General features: G+C 40.5%; 1 protein-coding gene across 2 annotated transcripts in view; it reads right to left on the bottom strand.

The window, feature by feature from the left end:
- PPP3CA (protein phosphatase 3 catalytic subunit alpha) overlaps positions 1-20,091 on the bottom strand; it is a 201,936-nt gene that overhangs the window by 103,898 nt on the left and 77,947 nt on the right. For both annotated transcript variants that reach the window (XM_086746761.1, XM_086746763.1), the window contains exon 2: positions 11,767-11,967. In XM_086746761.1, the coding sequence (XP_086602887.1) occupies positions 11,767-11,967 (201 nt within the window). The remainder of the gene's footprint in view (positions 1-11,766; positions 11,968-20,091) is intronic.

Raw genomic sequence — 20,091 nt, 5'->3', positions numbered from 1 at the left:
TCTATTGCACATTAAAGAATGAATACATGGCCTTGATGGCAGGTAGACCAGGAAGCAGAGAGACATACCAAACGCATACCACCAGGTGGCATCTTCAACCAATTACAAACAGCTCATGCCTTCAGGAGACCTTGTGTTTGGTACAGTCTTTGAATTCTTAAGCCTCAATACTACAAAAAATTAGAGGCACTTCTGAATACCTAGACTGGTGCCAATGACCTGAAAGTCATTTTGCATTGGTAAAATCATCAGTTTACTGAACATACATTTGTTCCCTCAACATGGATTCAGAGAGCCAAAGAAGTATTCTGCACCATGCTTGGCCTTCTCTCCCCACACTTCTCCTTAAGCCTTCTTCCCTATTTCACAATAAAATCTAGGTGCAATGCCATTGGATTTCCACAGAGGCACTACTGCTTTACACAGGACTTAACTACATTTGATGCTGGCCTCTATATTAAGAGATGGGTTTGGCCATAAATAACCTCTATGTGTGTTTGGAAATTAAGTTTTTCCACTATAACAAACAAGTTATCTCCAGTAGCAGATACCTTAACAAAAACAAAACAAAAAAAAATCCCAAACCAAAACGCCCCAATCTCCAAGTAATTCTAAGAGAATCAGTAAACTACAAACCTATTTTTAATCTGCCGCCATCAATCATTAAAATAAACAAGTATAACATACAAACAACCCACAGTCCTTAACAATGATTGTTTTATTGTACTTAAAGAGCAACCTGGTCTCACGTCAACATGCTAACCCCATTTCAAGAAAAATTTTTGTGACATGGCTCTCACCTGTCATGTGCTCTAATAATTAACTGCAGTTTAGAGCCACATATTTTCTTATTTCTTCAGAATCTGAAGATGAGTTTCTCCTCAGAGTTTTACCCTTTCAATTGGAGTTTTGGGGATTTATTGGGGAAAAAATAATAAACCTGGTTTTAACTACATAGGCTGATCTCACAAACAGCTCTTAGGTCTACTTCTCTTCACTTTTAACTATGGTTCTGCACTGAGGCTAGCTTTTTCTCCTCTTAAGTCTGATAAGAGCCAAAGGAAATGAAGTGGAAGAAGCAACGTTAGCTTTCATAATCTATTGTTCTAGACAACTCCGACTACTGCCCATGAGAGAAAGCAAGCCAAGCAGAAAGAAAACTGAAGTGTTTTTGCACTGTCACTTTGTCAGAGGCCGAAGTCACAGGATTGGTTTCTATGTCCACCAGCGATGCCCCCAACCCACGCTGCCGCCCTGCATCTCTTGGGCTGCACGTACAGAGGGCATGGAACACAGAAGAGAACATGCATGAAAGATGAGCTGAAATGTGTTGTGGGTTGTTTTCTTTGTTTGTTTTTTTAAGGTTATAGACTAAAAACTATTCTTAAAAGTGTTCTTTATTAATAGAGGTTAATAAAGAATAAATCTGACACAGTTCACTCAATTTTATCTCCTTGATTATTCAGAAAAAAAAATATTTTTGGTCTGGCTAGATAAACTACTGTAGTGAACTCTCACAAGCAGCTAATTTTGATTTCTGAATTCAATCTATTTTGATAGAAGCAATCTTTTTGTGGTGAAAGGTAGAATTTCTTGAAGAGGTAGATTTGGAAGGAGAAGGCAGAGTAAGAGTGACTGTTAAATATTCAACATGGAACATGGCAACTCTGAGAAGCAACATGTGAAAGCAAGCATGCTGATATGCTTAAGGAGCCAGCAGGATTCTCCGCAGTGCCTTCCCTTACATTGAGCACCAATACAGTGGTTCTGATCCTTAGCCATAGGCTCTTAAATTGGAGCTTAATCCATTGCCATTGTGTTCTCCTTTAAAGATGATGATGTAGCTGGATTCAAAAAAACTCACAAAAACGAACAACACTGCCTTAAACCAAGTGACCCACAAGGTTCAACACAACTGCTGAACTCACGAGGATTATTCAGGCAACAAACAAAGGGAAAGACAAAACAGCATAGGACTTAGATTCCTTTTGAAAATTTCATTCTTGTTCAACCTTCTTCAGAGGATGAGGAGCAAGATCCTCCTCACTTACCAAGAATATTTTCTCAGGAAGTAATTAGCATCCTGCGTGGTATCACTACATTAACTTAAGCTAGATTTAGATGCCCAAGCCTAAGAGAAGAGAGAAGCAGAAGCCAACACAGTCAGTCCAGAAACAACACCAAAGAACAATTTGAAACTCAACATTTAATGATTTGGTGCCCTAAAAAAGGCACATAATGACAAAAATGTTATGGCTTGACACACTACCAGTACAAATCACATACCTATTGCCACAATCCCCCGTGACACTTACCAAGACTTTCCAAAAATCAACTGCAGATTGAAAACATGCTCCTGCTCAGCACAACTGATCTTCACAATCGGTGCATTTATTTAAAGAGTATGGATTTCAAAGAGTTTAAATAAAATTTTAAAACATGAGATTTTTTTAAACTAATTAAAATCTTTTGAACTATAGTAAATTTTTTAATTTAAAAAGGCAAAATCTTCACAGAGGATATTATATACATTTGGAAATTATTCTATAAATGTTTTATCTAAATAAACTGCAGAAAACCAAGTAGATCAAGTATGTGTCAGCTTCAGTTGTATTTTTTAGAATAATTAAAATGCTAATGAAAAGCATCTAATGGCAGAAAGAAGTAGAAGAACTCTTCCCAGAATAAAAATCCTTCTCTAAGTATAATTTCCACCCCCTAATGCTCAGTTATGCTCTTCCTAAGCGACGACAGGTAATGTTTATAATATCTCTTAAGAATGAACCTGCTAGTTACGTCCTTTGCACTTGCCAGTGCTTCACAGCCAGGTTTTGGTGAAAGGCGAGGCACACAAATGTAAAGCACAGATGAAGGCAAGAGGCAGCTGGTGCCAGCTCCAAAAGCATCACCAGACTCTATACAACAGGGCACACATCTGTACAGTGATTCCGAAATCAGACGAATGCAGTGGTACCTCCAAGTGGCAATGATCAGTTGACACAAAAGGCTGTTTGTCTCTGTCTTGCTGTTAAGTCAGCCCCCTCACACTCCTCCAGCTCCTTTTCTTCTCTCCCATAGCTGTTCCCACCTTGATTTCTACACTATGGCTGCTCTAAAGCAGTTGCAGGTACGGTGTGATTAAGACAGAATCAATCCCCCTTCCAGCCTCGTGCACATATAAATAATGATCCTCTATTATTTGACACTCATACATTAAGTGGGGAATGCTGTTTTTTGCGTGACTGGTAGATTTTTGTTTTGCTGGGGTGGCGGGGGAAGGCAAACATATGCTGGAATTTCCCTCTGCCCCCTTCTAGGTCTTACTCATTTCAGTAGCTCCTCCATCCAAGATGGGGGAGGAAGGAACGTGGGTGGCTGCGATTTCAGCAGTGATCCTAACTGCATTCCCACATCCCTTGCCAATATAAACCACGACCTAAGATTCAGTTAAATTAACCTGAGGCCAGAATCAAAAGGGGGAATAACTAGGCAAAACTAAGAGAACACGAAACACAAGAACAAAGGAAGTCTTTCTTTCTAATGAGGATTACACAGTGCAAACATCATCATCATTTTCAAAAAAGAACCCAAGTGTCAAAGACCCAGAACTACCCAGTTCTAACTCAAGTTGTGCCACCAACCACATAATTGCAAAGCAAATAAAAAACCTGATTTACAAGTTTCAGAAAAATCTTTGAGAACATACAGTAAACACCACTGATATGATGTACTATGTCTTCCTGGAATAGCCCTAGAAGAAATGCTAACATGCTACACTGTGCCATCAGTGTTTCAATGATGAAGAAGCACCCACACGCTAAATAAAAGCTAGTAAGGACAAAGCCATAAAGACAGGCATATGCAAGCAGTTGTTTTTGTATTTTTACAGGTGGTTATTTTTCAATCAATGCAATTTCTGTGCTGACTTGAAGCCCAATACATACTTGATCCTCCATTTCACAGCACCAAATTAAATTCTGTATCTGAAGGGCATCTCTGATTCCACTATTTCACTTTGGCTTATTTGACTACAATTTTTGCACCAAAGCAAGTTAACTATAGATGGATTATTTATAAGAACATGTGAGATAGTTGTAAAGAATACAGCCTGTAGTATTCACTGTCTTGGCAATAATGACAGATTTAAGCAGCTGTGACTAGAAAACATCAACTCTGCCAAAATCTCAGATGCTAATGTCTGAGGCAGCTCAATTAAGCTACAAGATGCAACCACTTTGTTCTACCAGGGATGCAGGCAGGCATATTTCAATCCATATCTGGAACCGACAGAAGCATTTAGGGAAGGAATGGATCAAAAAAAATTTGAATACGCACAGCCTTACATCTTCACCTTCTTTCAGAAGTCCCAGTTTTTAAGCCACAAGTGATTTAATGTATTCCGAGTTCTCAATAAAGCATGCAAAATAGCTGGAGCAGTGTCAGTTTTAATCAGCAATCCAATTAAAGGATCCAATCAAGTTCACTTTAGCTGTTCAACACTATGTTTATATCAAATTATTTTCAACAGGACTTCAACATGCAGATTCTCTGTATTTTAATAATATATTCAACAGTGATATATAAAGGGAAATAATTGTTGCAACAGCAAACTGCACTCATGTACACTGAGAAAAGAGTATAACGCGTTAAAAAATGATGGCAAGTTATTTCTTCATAAAGTCTAATTCATATTTATTGAGTCAGAGAACACATCCGCCTTATGCAGGCATGTAAAAAGAATTGGACTATCACCTGTTTTCAAGAAGGATGCAAGAGTAGATGGTGCTGTTGATACTTCCCCTTTCTTCCTCTTCCACAGTTTCAACCTGTTCTGTTGAATTGTCGTATTATTTATACAAATGAGATTGTGAATTTATATTTAAGAAAGAAACAAGTCAAAGTCTATTTCAAACTAAGATTTAGAATAGAATCATAGAACAGAATCATGGAATAGTTAGGGTTGGAAGGGACCTTGAAGGGTCATGCAGTCCAACTCCCCTGCAAGGAGCAGGGACATCCCCAACTAGATCAGGTTGCTCAGAGCCCCATCCAACCTGGCCTTGAACGTTTCCAAGGATGGGACACCAACCACCTCTCAAGGCAACCTGTTCCAGTGTTCCACCACCCTCATTATACAAAAATTTTTCTTTATGCCCAGTCTGAATCTGTCTCCCTCTATTTTAAAACCATTACCCCTTGTCCCACCACTACAGGCCCTGCTAAAATGTTTCTCTCCATCTTTCTTATAAGCCCCCTTTCGGTACTGGAAGGCCACTATAAGGTCTCCCCAGAGCCTCTTCCAGACTGAAGAGCCCCAGCCCTCTCAGCCTGTCCTCATAGGAGAGGTGCTCCAGCCCTTTTATCATCTTCGTGGCCCTCCTCTGGACTCGCTCCAACAGATCCATGTCCTTCTTATGCTGAGGGCTCCAGAGCTGGATGCAATTACTCCAGGTAGGGTCTTGCAAAAGCGGAGTAGAGGGCCAGAATCACCTCCCTCGACCTGTTGGCCACGCTTCTTTTGATGCAGCCCAGGATGCAGCTGGCTTTCTGGTCTGCAAGTGCACATTGCCAGCTCATGTTGAGCTTCTTGTCCACTAGCATACGCAAGTCCTTCCCATCAGGGCTGCTCTCAATCTATTCTCCATCCAGCCTGTATTTGTGCTTGGGATTGCTCTGACCCATGTGCAGGACCTTGCACTTGGCCTTGCGGAACTTCACAAGGTTCTCACAGGCCCACCTCTCCAGCCTGTCAAGGTCCCTCTGGATGGCAACCTCACTGCAGTCAAAGTTAGTTTTCCCATTATGAAGGAGAATTAACTGCAGGCAATTTATTCTGAGAGTGAGAATAACTTGCTGAAATGTGTCTGCTTCCCAGGTGTTACTGGTCCACACAGGAAATGTATACGAGTACAATGCAGAAACTCAAACTAATGTAGTTATATCAGGAACATTTGGGACCCTCATGCATTTTAAGGCTAGAACGAATAAATTGCTAGCATGTTTTCAGAATTACTAGCGATATAATCCAAGCAGCTAAAGAAGTTACTCACAACTGAAAGACACCACTACTTGGCTGAGACACAGAAAAAAGATATCATACTGGAACCCGCACTGTGTTTGGACGGCAGACTCCGTCCCTCACTCTTAGTATCCCAAGCAATATTAAAGACACTTTTTAAAGATAATATTAACAATTATAGCATAACATAACAATGCATTATGGCAAAAAAGGGAAAAGAATAAATCTTCTGTTTAACACTTACCCTCACAACCTGCAGGTATCTAGACTTCAAACCAGCATTAAAGCTTTTAAACTTGGGCGTCTGAAGACACCAGCCACTCAGGATGAAGTTTTACAATTCAATCATGTAAATGCTTTTTTCACAACACATCAGTTAATACTTTAGTTAAAACAGTGTCGTGGAAATTCGGCAGTTTCCCCAACAGTAATCATGGTAAATTAGTTTTAGAGTATAAATTAAATTACTTATGTGTGAAATAGAAAAGTTTTAACTAAAATGGCTTTTACTGAAATGTTAATTTCAGACAAACTTTTATATTGTGCTAATACAGATAGATCTTACAGTACTTGTAGGGTACTAATAAGCGATCTTGTTTATTTTCCATGCTGAAATTCTATCTTTAACTGCTTCAAAGGTAAAAATCAGAAAGACTTGTTCTAGTTTGACTTTCCAGTTGCATCAGATCATTTATATGTGTGCTGCAGTTCAACACAATTCTAAACATTACTGCCTTTCTACTATAATGTGGGCATAACTACTTTTATTAGCTTGCCTTCGCATTGATCACTTTAGCTAGAAATTCTCAATGTTTACAAAGTTTTAACTTGTACAGAACTAGAAACCTACTAATATTTTATGCTACCAAATTAGAGAAATTGGGGAAAAGAAATATGTATGTGGAACATGAGGAAGTATTCAGGTTCAGGAGACCCTACCATCCCATGGAATAACATACTCGGAAAACATCTGGAACCCTTAGAGGTCATAAAGGCACATACTGGCAGGAAAGGGCTTTCTCTCCATAGTTTTTATAGACATAGAATGCACCAAAGGTTTTCGAAGGTCACCAGAGTTGCCCCGACACAGGCTATTCCCAGATGCCTACAAGCTCTCCCTGCCCCATCAATTTAGAGTTCAAATGTTTGGTTGCTTTGAAAAGGATTAGTGGATTGAGGCCCATTAATGTCAATAAATCACACACCTAGTAATTAAAGTGAACACCACAAATGTTGGCAAAAAAAGAACTCCATATTTAGGATGTGACAGAATTAAGGTTTCAAGTACAACCCTTCTTGCATATGCATTATGCTATAAATTCCTTTATATAGTAATTTTTTTGCTCTCTTCCATGCAGTGGACAGAATGAACCATATTCATACAGTGAGCAACTTCACGTTGTGTTCTCTTCATTTGTCTGAAATATGCTTTAGGTACAAAACTTCTACAAACCTTACTCTGAAGACAGCATGATCGGCTTGCTCACGTACTTTCAATACCACTCAGTATCTCATCACTTCAAAAGATACGTGTGAATTACTGTCTTCAAAACACAGGTGAGTCCATTTTACAGACTGGGAGCCAAACAACGCACCATTGCCATCAAAGGCTTCACCTAAATTTGTTTTTCTGACATAATACATCCAAAAATTCAAAGAACTTATAATTTTATATATAATTGTACAATATACAGAAGTATACACGTGTACTTATGCACAAAGAAAGTTACCCATGCACTGAAGTCAAAGGGACACATGCTTGGCATGCAGTTAAGAGTGTTCACTACTTAAGCACAGCAGATTTCAGAAGTGGACGTGAAGGCCCATAAAAACAAGCAGGTAATCAGTTAGTAATCATGCAAAGGGTAGTGTACATCACTTGCCCAGAATCCCTCTGGATAGTAATGAACCTATATAATAAGGCCACATAGAGCTACCCAGGCAATTCGAAATCTGGCATTCCCAACTGTTCTTTGGGAGTGTGACTTGAGTAAATATTGCCATCAGGGAGGTTCAGAGATACACTTCCTTAGGCTTTCAAAAAAAAAAAAAAAAAATTAAAAATGAGCCAATTTCTCCATGTGTCATTATACTGTTAAGAACATAAAATAGGACTGGAAATTCTAAGGCTGCCATAGAGACATCTTTCCTCTGAACACTGAACAGCTGTAGCCTAGTAGTAGATCAACCTGTAAACCCACAAGCTTAGGATGAAGACCACATGCCTCCAAGAGAAGAGGGTATAGATGAAGAAGTCAGGAACAATCCAACCATGGAAGGTGGCAGCATCCCTGTCCCCTGTCCATTCCCTGGTGGGTGAAGGTTGGCAAGGCCATTCCCACAGTGCTGCAGGCAACTGGAACGCATCCTGGTAGGCCAAGGTACCTGGCTTGCTACTTCCCTCCACTACGGACCCAGACGACTGCACAACCCTTGTGCTAACCCCCTCACTGCTGCCAGTTATGGAACAGGTCTGTATTGGTAAGTGCTTCTACTACAGTTGTCACTCTGCAGCCAGGCCCACTCTACCACGTGCCCTTTCATCTTCTGTATCAGGTGCCTTGCCCATCTAGTCCCAATACCCTGTCAAGCTCTTGCTCCTCTTCCTGCTTTGCTTGCCCAGCCATCCTCTGTCAATCTCTGACTCAGTCTCTTGGCCATTTCCTTGTCTCCCAAGCTTTTCACCTCTATTACGTATTCTTGTCTTCAAGTCAAGTAGCCAGTCTCAACCACCTCCTTGTCATCTGTTGAGCTGCCCCTGTCTCCACTTTTCATCCCTATTTTCAGCCTTCCCCTCAATACACTCACTTTTTTTCGATCCAGTTCTCTCCACCCTTCCCAACTCACATTCAGAAGTCAAGAAAAAGTTCCCTCATCATTTCCCAGATGCAAGAAGAGTCCCGATAGCAGAGGACCTGGAGTCTCTTTTTAGCTCAGGCTCTGTTCAGATCCATACCCAGCAAACAGCAGCCTCGTGTAACAACTGCAGGAATAGTAAGTCTTGGTTGTAAGCCAGTAGCAAACGGTGTATGCATGTCTGTATATAGGAAACGATGAGAATTTGAGTTAAGTTTGCAAATGAATTCATCAGCAATACTTCAAAAGGCCTATAACCTTGCCAAATGTAAAACCAAAACATATTAACTCAAAAAGACAATCACAGCTAACCACAGACACAGAGTAAGTTTTATACATAAATGCAAAATAATAGATGGTGCATTCCACATTAAGGCTCTTGGCATGTCTCCCTCCCATGATACAAAAAAATCTCCCTCAAATCCTGTTCTTCTTTGTACCCACTTTATTTCACGTGACTTTGCTTATAAACAGAACTCTGATATTTTTTCTGAGGACAATTATCTCGCCCGTTAAAACAAACAAAAGAGAAATTTCAAATTAAGGGATGGCTGCGCAAGGCTTCAGGAAAAAAAAAATTAATGTTTTTAACATCTATCAAGTATATTACTGTATTAGTTCCCACTGCTCTTACTTCAGCAGTTATGCTCTTCTCTCTCTCTTCTTTTTGATGATCACCATCTCATTAACCAGCTACAGAGACAGGATTCTAAGAGATGAACACATCTCCCACAAAGGATGCCGTATTAATGATTTATGACTGTCACTCTTCAACAAGACTGCTTGTCATGCCTAAAATCTAAAATTTATTTTCTTCTCTGCTCTATCAGTCACTTTGTTTATTCTTCCACACATTTGAAAAAAGCTCTCCTCTACTCCATAGTTATTTCTCAATTGCCTGTATTCCTTGCACTTCCACCACATCATCGGTCAATTGATGATCTCTTTATCCAGCCACCTGCTGTCATACTACTCGTACAAAGAAAATCGTCAGGCCCACAACAACATGCCTCACAAGCTTTCCCAACTTCCCCCTCACAATTTATTTTTTTCCTTCTTTTGATGATCACTTTCATAACTCCAGCTTTCATGTCTGTTCATACAGAACATTAGCACTTCTCAGCTACCCCGCTAACAAGCATTAGGAGCCCAGCTTTCCTACGCTAGCTTAAAAGAGAGTAGCTACCAGCCACCCTGAAGAACGCTGCAGTATCACAATCACTGCGTGAGAACACTTTCAAAAGCAGGAACAAAGCAAGATATAGGCTCAATTGAAAAGAGAATCAAAGACTTAAATTATACCAGTGTTACACAATGGGGTAACCTTCAGGAGATTAATCTCCAAAATATAATTGAGAACAATTCCAATACCTTCAAAAGCATTTAAGAAATAAGTTTTAAAGAGAAAAATTAAAATGAGAGAGAGAACATTAAACATGGACTTATGGAAATCCATCAGGACACAACACACCAGACTCATCCTCCTACAGTCTACATCTCTCAATGGATTATTTAAAAAAAAAAAAAAAAAAAAAAAAAATCACACTCAAAAAAAAAAGAAAATTTACAGAAAGGTAGAATTTCAGCTACAGACAATGATATTGCACCTCTACAATCTCCTCCATTTATCATGAAGAGTCAAAGAAAATGTCTGTGGAACTTGATTCTCAGTCTACTCGGGGGATCCTTTTATTCATCCTGTTTGTTTTATTCATCCACAAGCTGCAACATGATGGACATCTTTTCCATCAGAATTGTACAGCAGCATGACAAGCTAATTATTACGTAAAATACAATACACATTACCTCTCCAGGTCAAGCTACAATTCCCTACTTGGAAGTAATTTTTAAAATTACAAGCTTTAATAACTTGTGCATCATTCGAGTCTGGACACTACGCTCTTCAGTTTCAGAGAAGGTTTCCTGAAAATGAAGGTTTTGCTGCTACTTGTAGTTTTTAGTGAATGCTACCAGTACTGATAATAAAGACTGGCAACCTTTCTTCTGCAGCAGATGAACCTATTTCTTTCACTTTTGTCAGGGCTCTCCAGAAGCAAAAGTGACAATGAAAGGACCTGGCTTCTTAAACCAAGTTTTATAGTTTGGTTTCATAGTTTCATCTGGCTGGAATTATTTTTTGCCCCACAGCTAACTCGCTATGCCATAGGTTGTTTTCTTGACAAAAGTGCATTCATATCTGATAACAACAACAAAACAGGGGAAGAGGCACATTAGAGCAAGCAAATGCATTCATACGTTCAGAATGCAGTCAGAGGCAGGAGACAATTAGAGAAGGAAATTCAAAGTATAAGGCATTTCCTGAGGATTAATGAGTGGGTGGTAGCGCTTGACAGTCAAGGGCAGGATGGGTTCTGCAACCAGCACAATTCATTAATTCCCCAGGCAACACACACTGGGATTCTGCTCATTTTTTTTTTCTTTTTGCTGCACTCATTATTTTCCTTAGCATTTAATTAAAATTTCCATTTACTTTGACACCATTATTCCTTCAGAGTCCAAAGCTGCCTGTATGTCTGAACCATGCTACTATGGTAAATGACACCTATAAAATTATGGAATTAATACCTGGTGCAAAAAGCCAGATAACTTTTCAAGTTTAAGAAAGTTCTTCTAATCTTTTCCTAAAGAATGAAAATGTTCTCTGCCTTAGAAACAAAAAGGGCTCAGCAGCTGTGGTCCTTTCCTCTCATTTACAAGCTGTGTGATGGCCTCCATTATCCTACTGGTAGCAGACAAAGAATCAAGTATTGGAGAGAACAAATTATTTTCAAGCTGCTTTTCTCCTCCTTAGGAAGCCTCATACACCAATGCATTACTTAACATCTCCCAAACCAGCAACCACCCCCCCTTCATCATAACTCCATACTAACCTGTGACTGGTGCATCTATGTCCAACAAATTTTTTTCCTGGCGGAGAATCGAAGCTCCCTCTGTTATTATTCTCAAAGCAACACTCTCTTCCAGTCTCCCTTCTTTCATAAGGTGTGCCTTTAAGATATCCACACGAGGTTTTCCATCATTGTCAAACACTTCCTTAGCTGTGAGCCGGTGACTTGGAGGAAATGGGACAGCTGAATGGAAAACAACAAAAATATCTGGTTACTTTTTACAGCAAAGCCTCTATTACTGATAATGACACATTTCAAAAGACATCTCCGCTGCAGAACAGTGTTAACGTTAATTTTATGCTGTTATAATTTGTGATTTGAATTGTACATAGATTATCAAAGATACCATTAAAGCACACGTGTTCTGCAGGCTACATTGTTCACGCATGCAAGAACAACTAATCCATGCTTATAAAAAAATTGAGAGGAAGATTTAGGCCATGTTGACAGGTAGATACTTTCAAACAAGCCCTCCAGAAGGTATGGGAGCATCAGGGAAAGAAGTGAACGGAGCATAAACTGCTCTAGTAGCGCTAGAGAACATCAATACAACGTTCCCTTCCATTAAGAGCACAAAACACACAAACAAGTGCAATATTTAATTTCTGTGCACGGACATGCATAGATACACTCCAATTAAAATGCTAAAATCCAAGACAGATCTCTCTCTAATGACTTGCGGTAGGGGGATGGAAGATGTCTTCCATGTGTAAGTAACAGTTAGCTATGCAGGACACACTCGAAGCCCCTGAGTGCCAAACAGACCACTCCAGCAAAGGCAGGGCAGGGGATGCATCAGCCTGGAGCTGGAAATAAATGAATAAATAGGCGGGTTGCCCTAGCAACGCAGCAGGGGCTAGCAAGCTGCGTACTGCCGTCACGTAAGGTCTGAGGCACACAGCAAACTTGAGATGCTCCTGCTCTGGCTCTCCTGGAGTCAGCTGGAGCAAGAAGGTTCGCAGGTGATGCCATCAGCTGTAGGCTGAGGCTGGAGTATTATCCCAGCTTAACCCCCTTTCCCGCGCAGTTCAGTCGGAGCAGCATCAGGCACCGGCTGCCTTCCCAGTCACAGGGCAAGTGTCCTGACCCCCGCCACTGCTGCAGGAGGGTCAGGTCGTTTAGGAGCTTCGAGCAGGGTGGAGGTGGCCACAGGGCTGGACTCAGCTGGCTGCATCTGCAGGGCAACCCCGTCCCTGCCAAAGGGCCTCGGCTCCCGCAAAGCATCTTACCAGCAGCTCCGCCACATTGTGAGACACAAAACCCTAACACAGCGGATCAATGCATCTGTTAGCTTCACTCCTCTTTTCATTTCACAATCAGCGCACTTCAGCAGCAGCCCACAAATCACACACATCATTTAAAGCCCCAGCCAAGAACTCTTCACTTACACTACCAGAAGTAACAGACCAGATAATAAACAATCTCACTTCGTGCTGTTATTTTCCACTGATATTTTAAACACAAACATCTTCAGAAAATGGTGGTGGGGTTTTTTTGGCAGGCTCTTTTTTTTTTTCCCCTCTTTTTTGCTGCCCAAGCTCCAGCAGTCCGTTCATTGAAAGATTCTGGTAGGACTTAATGAATGTGAACCACTGCAATACACTGAAGTCCAACTGTTCAGACTTAAACATGGGACAAGAGGGGGAAGTTTATGATGTTCCTGACACCACCGGGATTCTCCTGAAGCAATGACACCTACAACCAACAATGAACTGAAAATACAGCCCTCAGCTCTGGCAAGCCCTGCCGCAGATCCATGATGATCTTCTCACTCAATTGCCAAGAACTCCTAGACAGCTTTGAATTAGTTTATGTTTTGGATGGTACTTCTGTCATAAGAGGTAGACTGCTAAAGAACAAAACCTCGCCCCGCTTTTCACAGGTACTGCAGTTAAGCCTCTCCCATGACACTCACAACAATGAAGTTAAATGCACTGCAAATCTTTCACCTATACCTGCAGCAGACCCTCAAAAGCAGGAGGGCTATAGACATGAGCTATAAACAATTCATTATGCAACGCAGAAAAAGAATAATCACCGCAAGGAAAAGGAAGGTGAACGAGAACTCAGCAATCCTGCAAGCCTTCATCCTCCTCCAGCAAAAAGAAAAACCCAAAACCCCAGAAGGCTAGCTAGTCCTAACGATCCGGCGTTTCCTGTGTGGAGGAAGGAGCAAAGAGAAAAGTTGTTACTTTTCTCCAATTAGTTTGGCTGGAAGAAGCACATACTATTAGCTCGCATTCCTTTGCAAGACAACCGCCTCTGTTCTTCCCCAAAGGTACCATGGTGTAAAAAACCTATGCAGCACACTATGACTCTTGAGGCAACTACATGCATGGATGCTGAAAGGAGATTTTTACATTTACAAAGACAGAGCAAAACAGATGAGCTAGCAAGCAAACAAAAGCTGTGAAATGTTACCTACTGATTAAGAGAAAAATCTGGCATGCACTGCAGCACTGTAAGAGCTTTGCAGGTACATTTCTAACAAACACGTACCAGTGGCTAATTAAAGAAAAAAGACGCTGTTCCAATAGCAGATGATTAATGATTAATTAGGAAAAACATGAGCTACTGAATAGACCACAAATTGCATCTTCCATTATGAGAATATTAATTTTGTATGTACACATACACAGAGCTTCCACAGAAGAACAACATAAGAACAATGTTCATATGGAAGTCAGTTAAACATTGTTCCTTACTGGTATCACCCACAAACGCCTGGATCAACCAAAATCCTTTACTAAATCTAACAAACATTTCATTGTCATTGCTGTATATTCAGCAATGGTACGATCTGAATACACAGGTATGTATCAGCTTCCCCATACTTGCTTTCTTTTTTCACTTTTTTAAAAACCTATGCTATTAGTGCTTGCAACAAAGAACTCTTTCTCTCCCAGTGGTTTTGCCTTTATCAGAAACAAAACCGAGCCCACCCAGGAGAGGCCAGAGGAGGAAGGAGTGGCGGGCTGAACCGGCAGGACCGAGCTCCTTGCCGTGGCACAGGCTCAGGGGACGTTTTTGTAGAAAGAGGTGGGAATCTCTGTTAAGCAAAGGCCATAAAAAAGGGAGAGGCGATAACATTTGTGTGTATATACCACACGTCTTTTTAGGAAGTTTAGTGACAAATCCCACTACAAGACCATCACACAAGAGAGTCTTGCACGCTTATCCATACTCTGCAAAACTTAAAACCTGGACTGATCGCCACCTCTATTTACATTTATTTCTTTGTATTGGCATTAAAAAAAAAAAAAAAAAAAACCACAACACAAAACAACCCAAAAAAAACCCCAAAACCAAAAAACCATCATGTGAAATACTACTTTGGTGGTCTGTTAGTAAAACAGAGACCACAACAAAAAGCAAAAGAAACAAAGTTTTTAACCCTTTACTTCAGCCTGTCAGTAGCATCCTCCTGAGATCTGAAAACACAAGAAAACACTCTTTAACCACTTAGTTTGGTTTTTTTTTTTTTTGGATTTTTTTTTCCCTTGTGCTTTCAGGTCTCTTGAGCATGTTCCAGCAAATAGAGAAAAAGATCAACCTGCTATTTTACTCTTCTTGCTGGCTCCTGCAAAACCCATCTCACCGTTAACACAGCATCTGCAAAGGTCAGACACATCGTTACTGTTTCTCTCAAATATTAAGCAGCCTCTCTAGAACAAATAAATAAACCATAAAGAGCTGTGCTTAATTAGAGTGGACCATGTGTGCACACATAAATAAAATACAAGCATGCGGCAAAGCAAGCATCATTTTGCTTATATATTATTCATTTAAAAATGAAGCTGTACACTCAATTAATGCTCTCAGAGGAGGCTGCCCATAAGAAAAACTCTTTCATCAGTATTCAAGTTCCTCGCAAATTATCTCGCTCTGTTATACTTGTCCTGTAATTTCACATAACGTATGCTGTATGCCTGTATGTAACTATGTTTATAGCCAACATACTTTAATGAAAAATAAATGCTTTCCTCTTAATTTGTAGGGAAAACACTGCAATGACTATCATCATCTCAATAACCCAATGCATTGCGTTTGTCAGACAGCAGTTTGCAATTCGGCATGTTGAGAAACATTTGCACTATAGCAGTGCCTAGAGCACAAGTTATTAAACAGGCTGACATTTACAGATGCAAAAAAAAAAAGTCAGGTGACTGCAGCTTCATTTCTTTACATCTACTTATTCAAAAATCTTTAGACTCAGAATATGTAATTTTTTTCCCCATCTCTGAAACTCCAACAAAACTGTATTTTCAAAAGCCAGGAACATTTTTAAGAACTAACTAACACTCTTTGTAGGCTGACTTTGAAAAGATATCCCCATTTTACAATGTAGTTCAACACATGGCATATTTTTGGGCATTCCTGCTGAACAATGCTAACACCCGTACCGAGTACTCACTATTAAACCAGAGAGTTATGGAGTTCTGCATTTCTGCACCACGCTGCATCTGACTGAGCTACTGCCCCGCATATACAGAAGCGGCCACACACCAGCTTTTTGACCTAATGGCAATAGTTTAACACTACCTAATTCTGAGCACGTTTCTGTACAGTTGCCTACAATTTTCTGGCTTACAGGGTTACTTACTATGAACCAAAAGGGAAGGAACTGTAATTTTGAGCACTGGATCACTGGGATCACTTTTTAACCTTTTTTTCTTAGCAGGTATACTGAAGAGTCAGTTATTTAGACAACAAAATTTCTTTTCAATATAAAATAATGTACCATAACATTCACAATGTGTGTGATTTCTCACTATTTTTTTTCCTCCACTTCAATTTTAGACAGGAAAATATGTTTCTACCTGGTTAAAAAAAAAAATCCAACTATACATCAATATAAAACTCAATCAAAAATTTTTTCAGTAGAACTTGTTTTCTAACAAAAACTACCAGTTTTAATTTTACGTTAGCTGCTCTCACTAACAGTAGGCCCATGCAATGTAAAGCCTGCCTGGTCGCTATTGCTGATTTGGAAACATCACTAGAATTAGCAACCTCTTTCTAAAAGACCAAAGTTCCATGTGCCATTTTAAGATATTATGTATTTGAGGATTTTTTTTTTACTAAATTTGCTCACTGGATTTTCACTAAGCAATTAGACAAAACTCAGTAATTGCTGATACAGTTAAAGTGTTGGAAATTAAAATCTGAAAAATAAATCTACAGTATAAAATAACAAGAAACTAGGAACATTCCTACAGAAATTCTGCATTAAGTTTTCTCCATGGCCAAGAAGTTCTTGCAGTGTCATCACAAGTGTACACAGCTGTATCTGTTTATAGATGCAATTAAATCAATGGCACTCAGGAACAAGGCGTGTTGCCTCACAGAAAGCTGAGGGTTATACTGGGCAAGCTACTCAATACTGCATAACGAAACAGTTCACCAAAAAGAAGGTGCTGTTGCATGAAGCCACCTTAAAGTAACAACATCTGTAACCCAAATCGGGAACAGACAAGAGTGTTGTTTCTTAACAAAGCCCACATATATCAAATTTACAGAGAAAATAGAAAGAAAAGAGTTTCTTTGACAGATATCTCAGCTGGCAACATGGAAAACAGGCCACTTGAGAAGAGGCAGTAACACCTGCAACCCAAAAATAACTATTAGCAATAGATTTGGCGGTCAGTTGCGGTAAAAATGGTCAGTATTTACGCAAGATCACGAACTCCTCTTGACATAACATGTTGGGGGGAGCCTCCTTCTTGGAGAACAGTTGGGTGCAATAAAACCCACCACAACAGAGCTGCTTAATTGCTGTTGGAAGTCATTAACCAATTCCAGTCCTCTGTGTCATCACTAAGAAGGTATTACAGGTTGGCAAGGAAACTGCTTCACAGAAAACTGAGATGAGCCTTGCTAGCATCATTGCTTAATGTATGAAGGCTTGAAATAAAAAAATAAAAAAGAAAATAACAAAGACACTTCATAAAATATCCCAGCTCTGATGACTACTTTTAATATCTTCTGACATTTCAGTCATAACTGGAGAATACAACAGCAAAGACAGAATTGCCTCAGAGAAGCTCGACGAACTCTGGGCAGAGGCTATGCTAGGAAGGTGTTTGTAAAAGGAAGGGCTGTGTCAGTCATGTAGTGTCCCCAACATATCGCTAAGTTGTTTCCAGATGCTAAGGCACTTGATGTGGCCTTCTAATCAGTACGTTTCACTCCTTCACTCCTGATGTGAAAGGCCCCACTTCAAGCTGAAAAGAAATATAGAGGAAAATAATAGACTAGACTAGACTACTTCAGTTGGAAGGGACCTACAACAACCATCCAGTCCAACTGCCTGACCAATTCAGGATTAACCAAAAGCTAAAGCATGTTGTTAAGGGCATTGTCCAAATGCTTCTTAAACACTGACAGGCTTGGGGCATTGACCACCTCTCTAGGAAGCCTGTTCCAGTGTTTGACCACCCTCTCGGTAAAGAAATGGCTCCTAATGTCCAGTTTAAACCCGTCCTGGTGCAACTTTGAACAGTTCCCACATCTTGTATTACTGGATACCACGGAGAAGAGCTCAGCACCTCCCTCTCCACTTGCCCTCCTCAGGAAGCTGTAGAGAGCAATGAGGTCACCCTTCAGCCTCCTTTTCTCCAAGGTAGAGAAGCCCAAAGTCCTTAGCCACTCCTCACAGGACATGCCTTCCAGCCCTTTCACCAGCTTTGCTGCCCTCCTCTGGACACATTCAAGGACCTTCACATCCTTCTTACATTGCATGGCCCAGAACTGTGCACAATATTCAAGGTGAGGCTGTCCCAACGCTGGATACAACGAGATAATCACCTCTTTTGACCGGCTGGTTACGCTGTGTTTGATGCACCCCAGGATGTGGTTTGCCCTCTTGGCTGCCAGGGCTCACTGCTGGCTCACACTGAGCCTGCTGCCAGCCAGCACCCCCAAATGGCTTTCTGCAGGGCTGCTCTCCAGCCATCCCTCTCCCAATTTATACTTGTGCCCAGCATTATTCCGTCCCAGGTGCAGACTCTGGCACTTAGACTTGTTAAATTTCATCCCATTAATCATAGCCCAATGCTCCAATGTGTCTAGATCTCTCTGCAAGCCCTCCTGTCCCTCAAGAGAGTCAACAGCACCTCCCAGTTTGGTATCATCAGCAAACTTGCTACTGGTGCATTCAACTCCTGCAGCCAGATTGTTGATAAATATATTGAACAGAATTGGCCCTAGAATTGAACCCTGAGGAACACTGCTGGTGACCGGTCACCAGCCAGATGTCGCCCCATTCACTACAACCCTGAGCTCTGCCCTTCAGCCAGTTCTTCACCCAGCGCACTGTAAACCCACTCATCCCACAGTTGGACAGCTAGTCCAGAAGGATGATGTGATGGATACAGCCAACCCATTTGAGCACGCCACAAGCAGTCCTCATGTAGCGTAACTCTGATACCTTTGGGAAGAAAATTCTTGACACAAAACACTTCTGCAGGATGTGAGCCTCAAACTTGCAAAGGAAAGATCAAGTCTCACCTCCCTGTAGCACCTTGCTACTTCACAGGAGAAGGCTGGATTTGACTGGCTGCGAAGCAGGGACTGCGCATTGTGCCAGCAGCTATTTCATTACCTCTCAATGATGCAGAGAGGTTTTTGACAGGCTAATCTTGTCTCAACTGCCTCCGTCATTTCAATGGGCACACAGGGACCTTCTTGCAAACAGATGAGTGGCACAGCAGAGAGGAAGGGCACTGGAAGTCACCATTAACTTGGAACCATAGAACGGGGCTGAAATCCTGTCATTTCTGTCAAATTATCTGGCTGAGGTGAGAGAATATTTCAGTGTTGTCAAATCTGAATTCCTAACAGTGTCTTTCCAACAAAGTTACCCATTCTTAGAGGATTAAAGGTCAGAGTACTAACCCCTTCTCACCACTTCAGGAATTGGTGTGGTCTTTTCATTACGTTACTGGCCATCTCCAGAATATACAGTATTTAACAACTTTAAAAGTATATAGCAACATTTTCCTTCAAGTCTTTGAAATAACATAACTGATCTCCTCATAAACTCTGGTCAAATTCTACTTGAAAAGAACAATAAGTAGCTATGCCACCTTAAGTCATCACATTAAAAAATAAAATCCATTAAAAAAAAAATCAAAAAACCACCCACCAATATAGGCTTTGATGTTCTTTATATTTACCACAGCAAACCTTAAAAACTCTAAAGAATTCAGATAAAGGAGTTCTTCAAAAAGGTTAGAGCAGTGACACATTGTTCTTACACCGGGCTCAAATGAAGAGTAATAAACCACAAAAAGGCCTGGATAAACA

The sequence above is a fragment of the Chlamydotis macqueenii genome, chromosome 4, assembly GCF_036417535.1.
Source record: "Chlamydotis macqueenii isolate bChlMac1 chromosome 4, bChlMac1.mat, whole genome shotgun sequence".
Taxonomy (NCBI): Eukaryota; Metazoa; Chordata; class Aves; order Otidiformes; family Otididae; genus Chlamydotis; species Chlamydotis macqueenii.
Note: the sequence above shows the minus strand (reverse complement) of the source record. Positions and strands in the feature narration are given on the sequence as shown.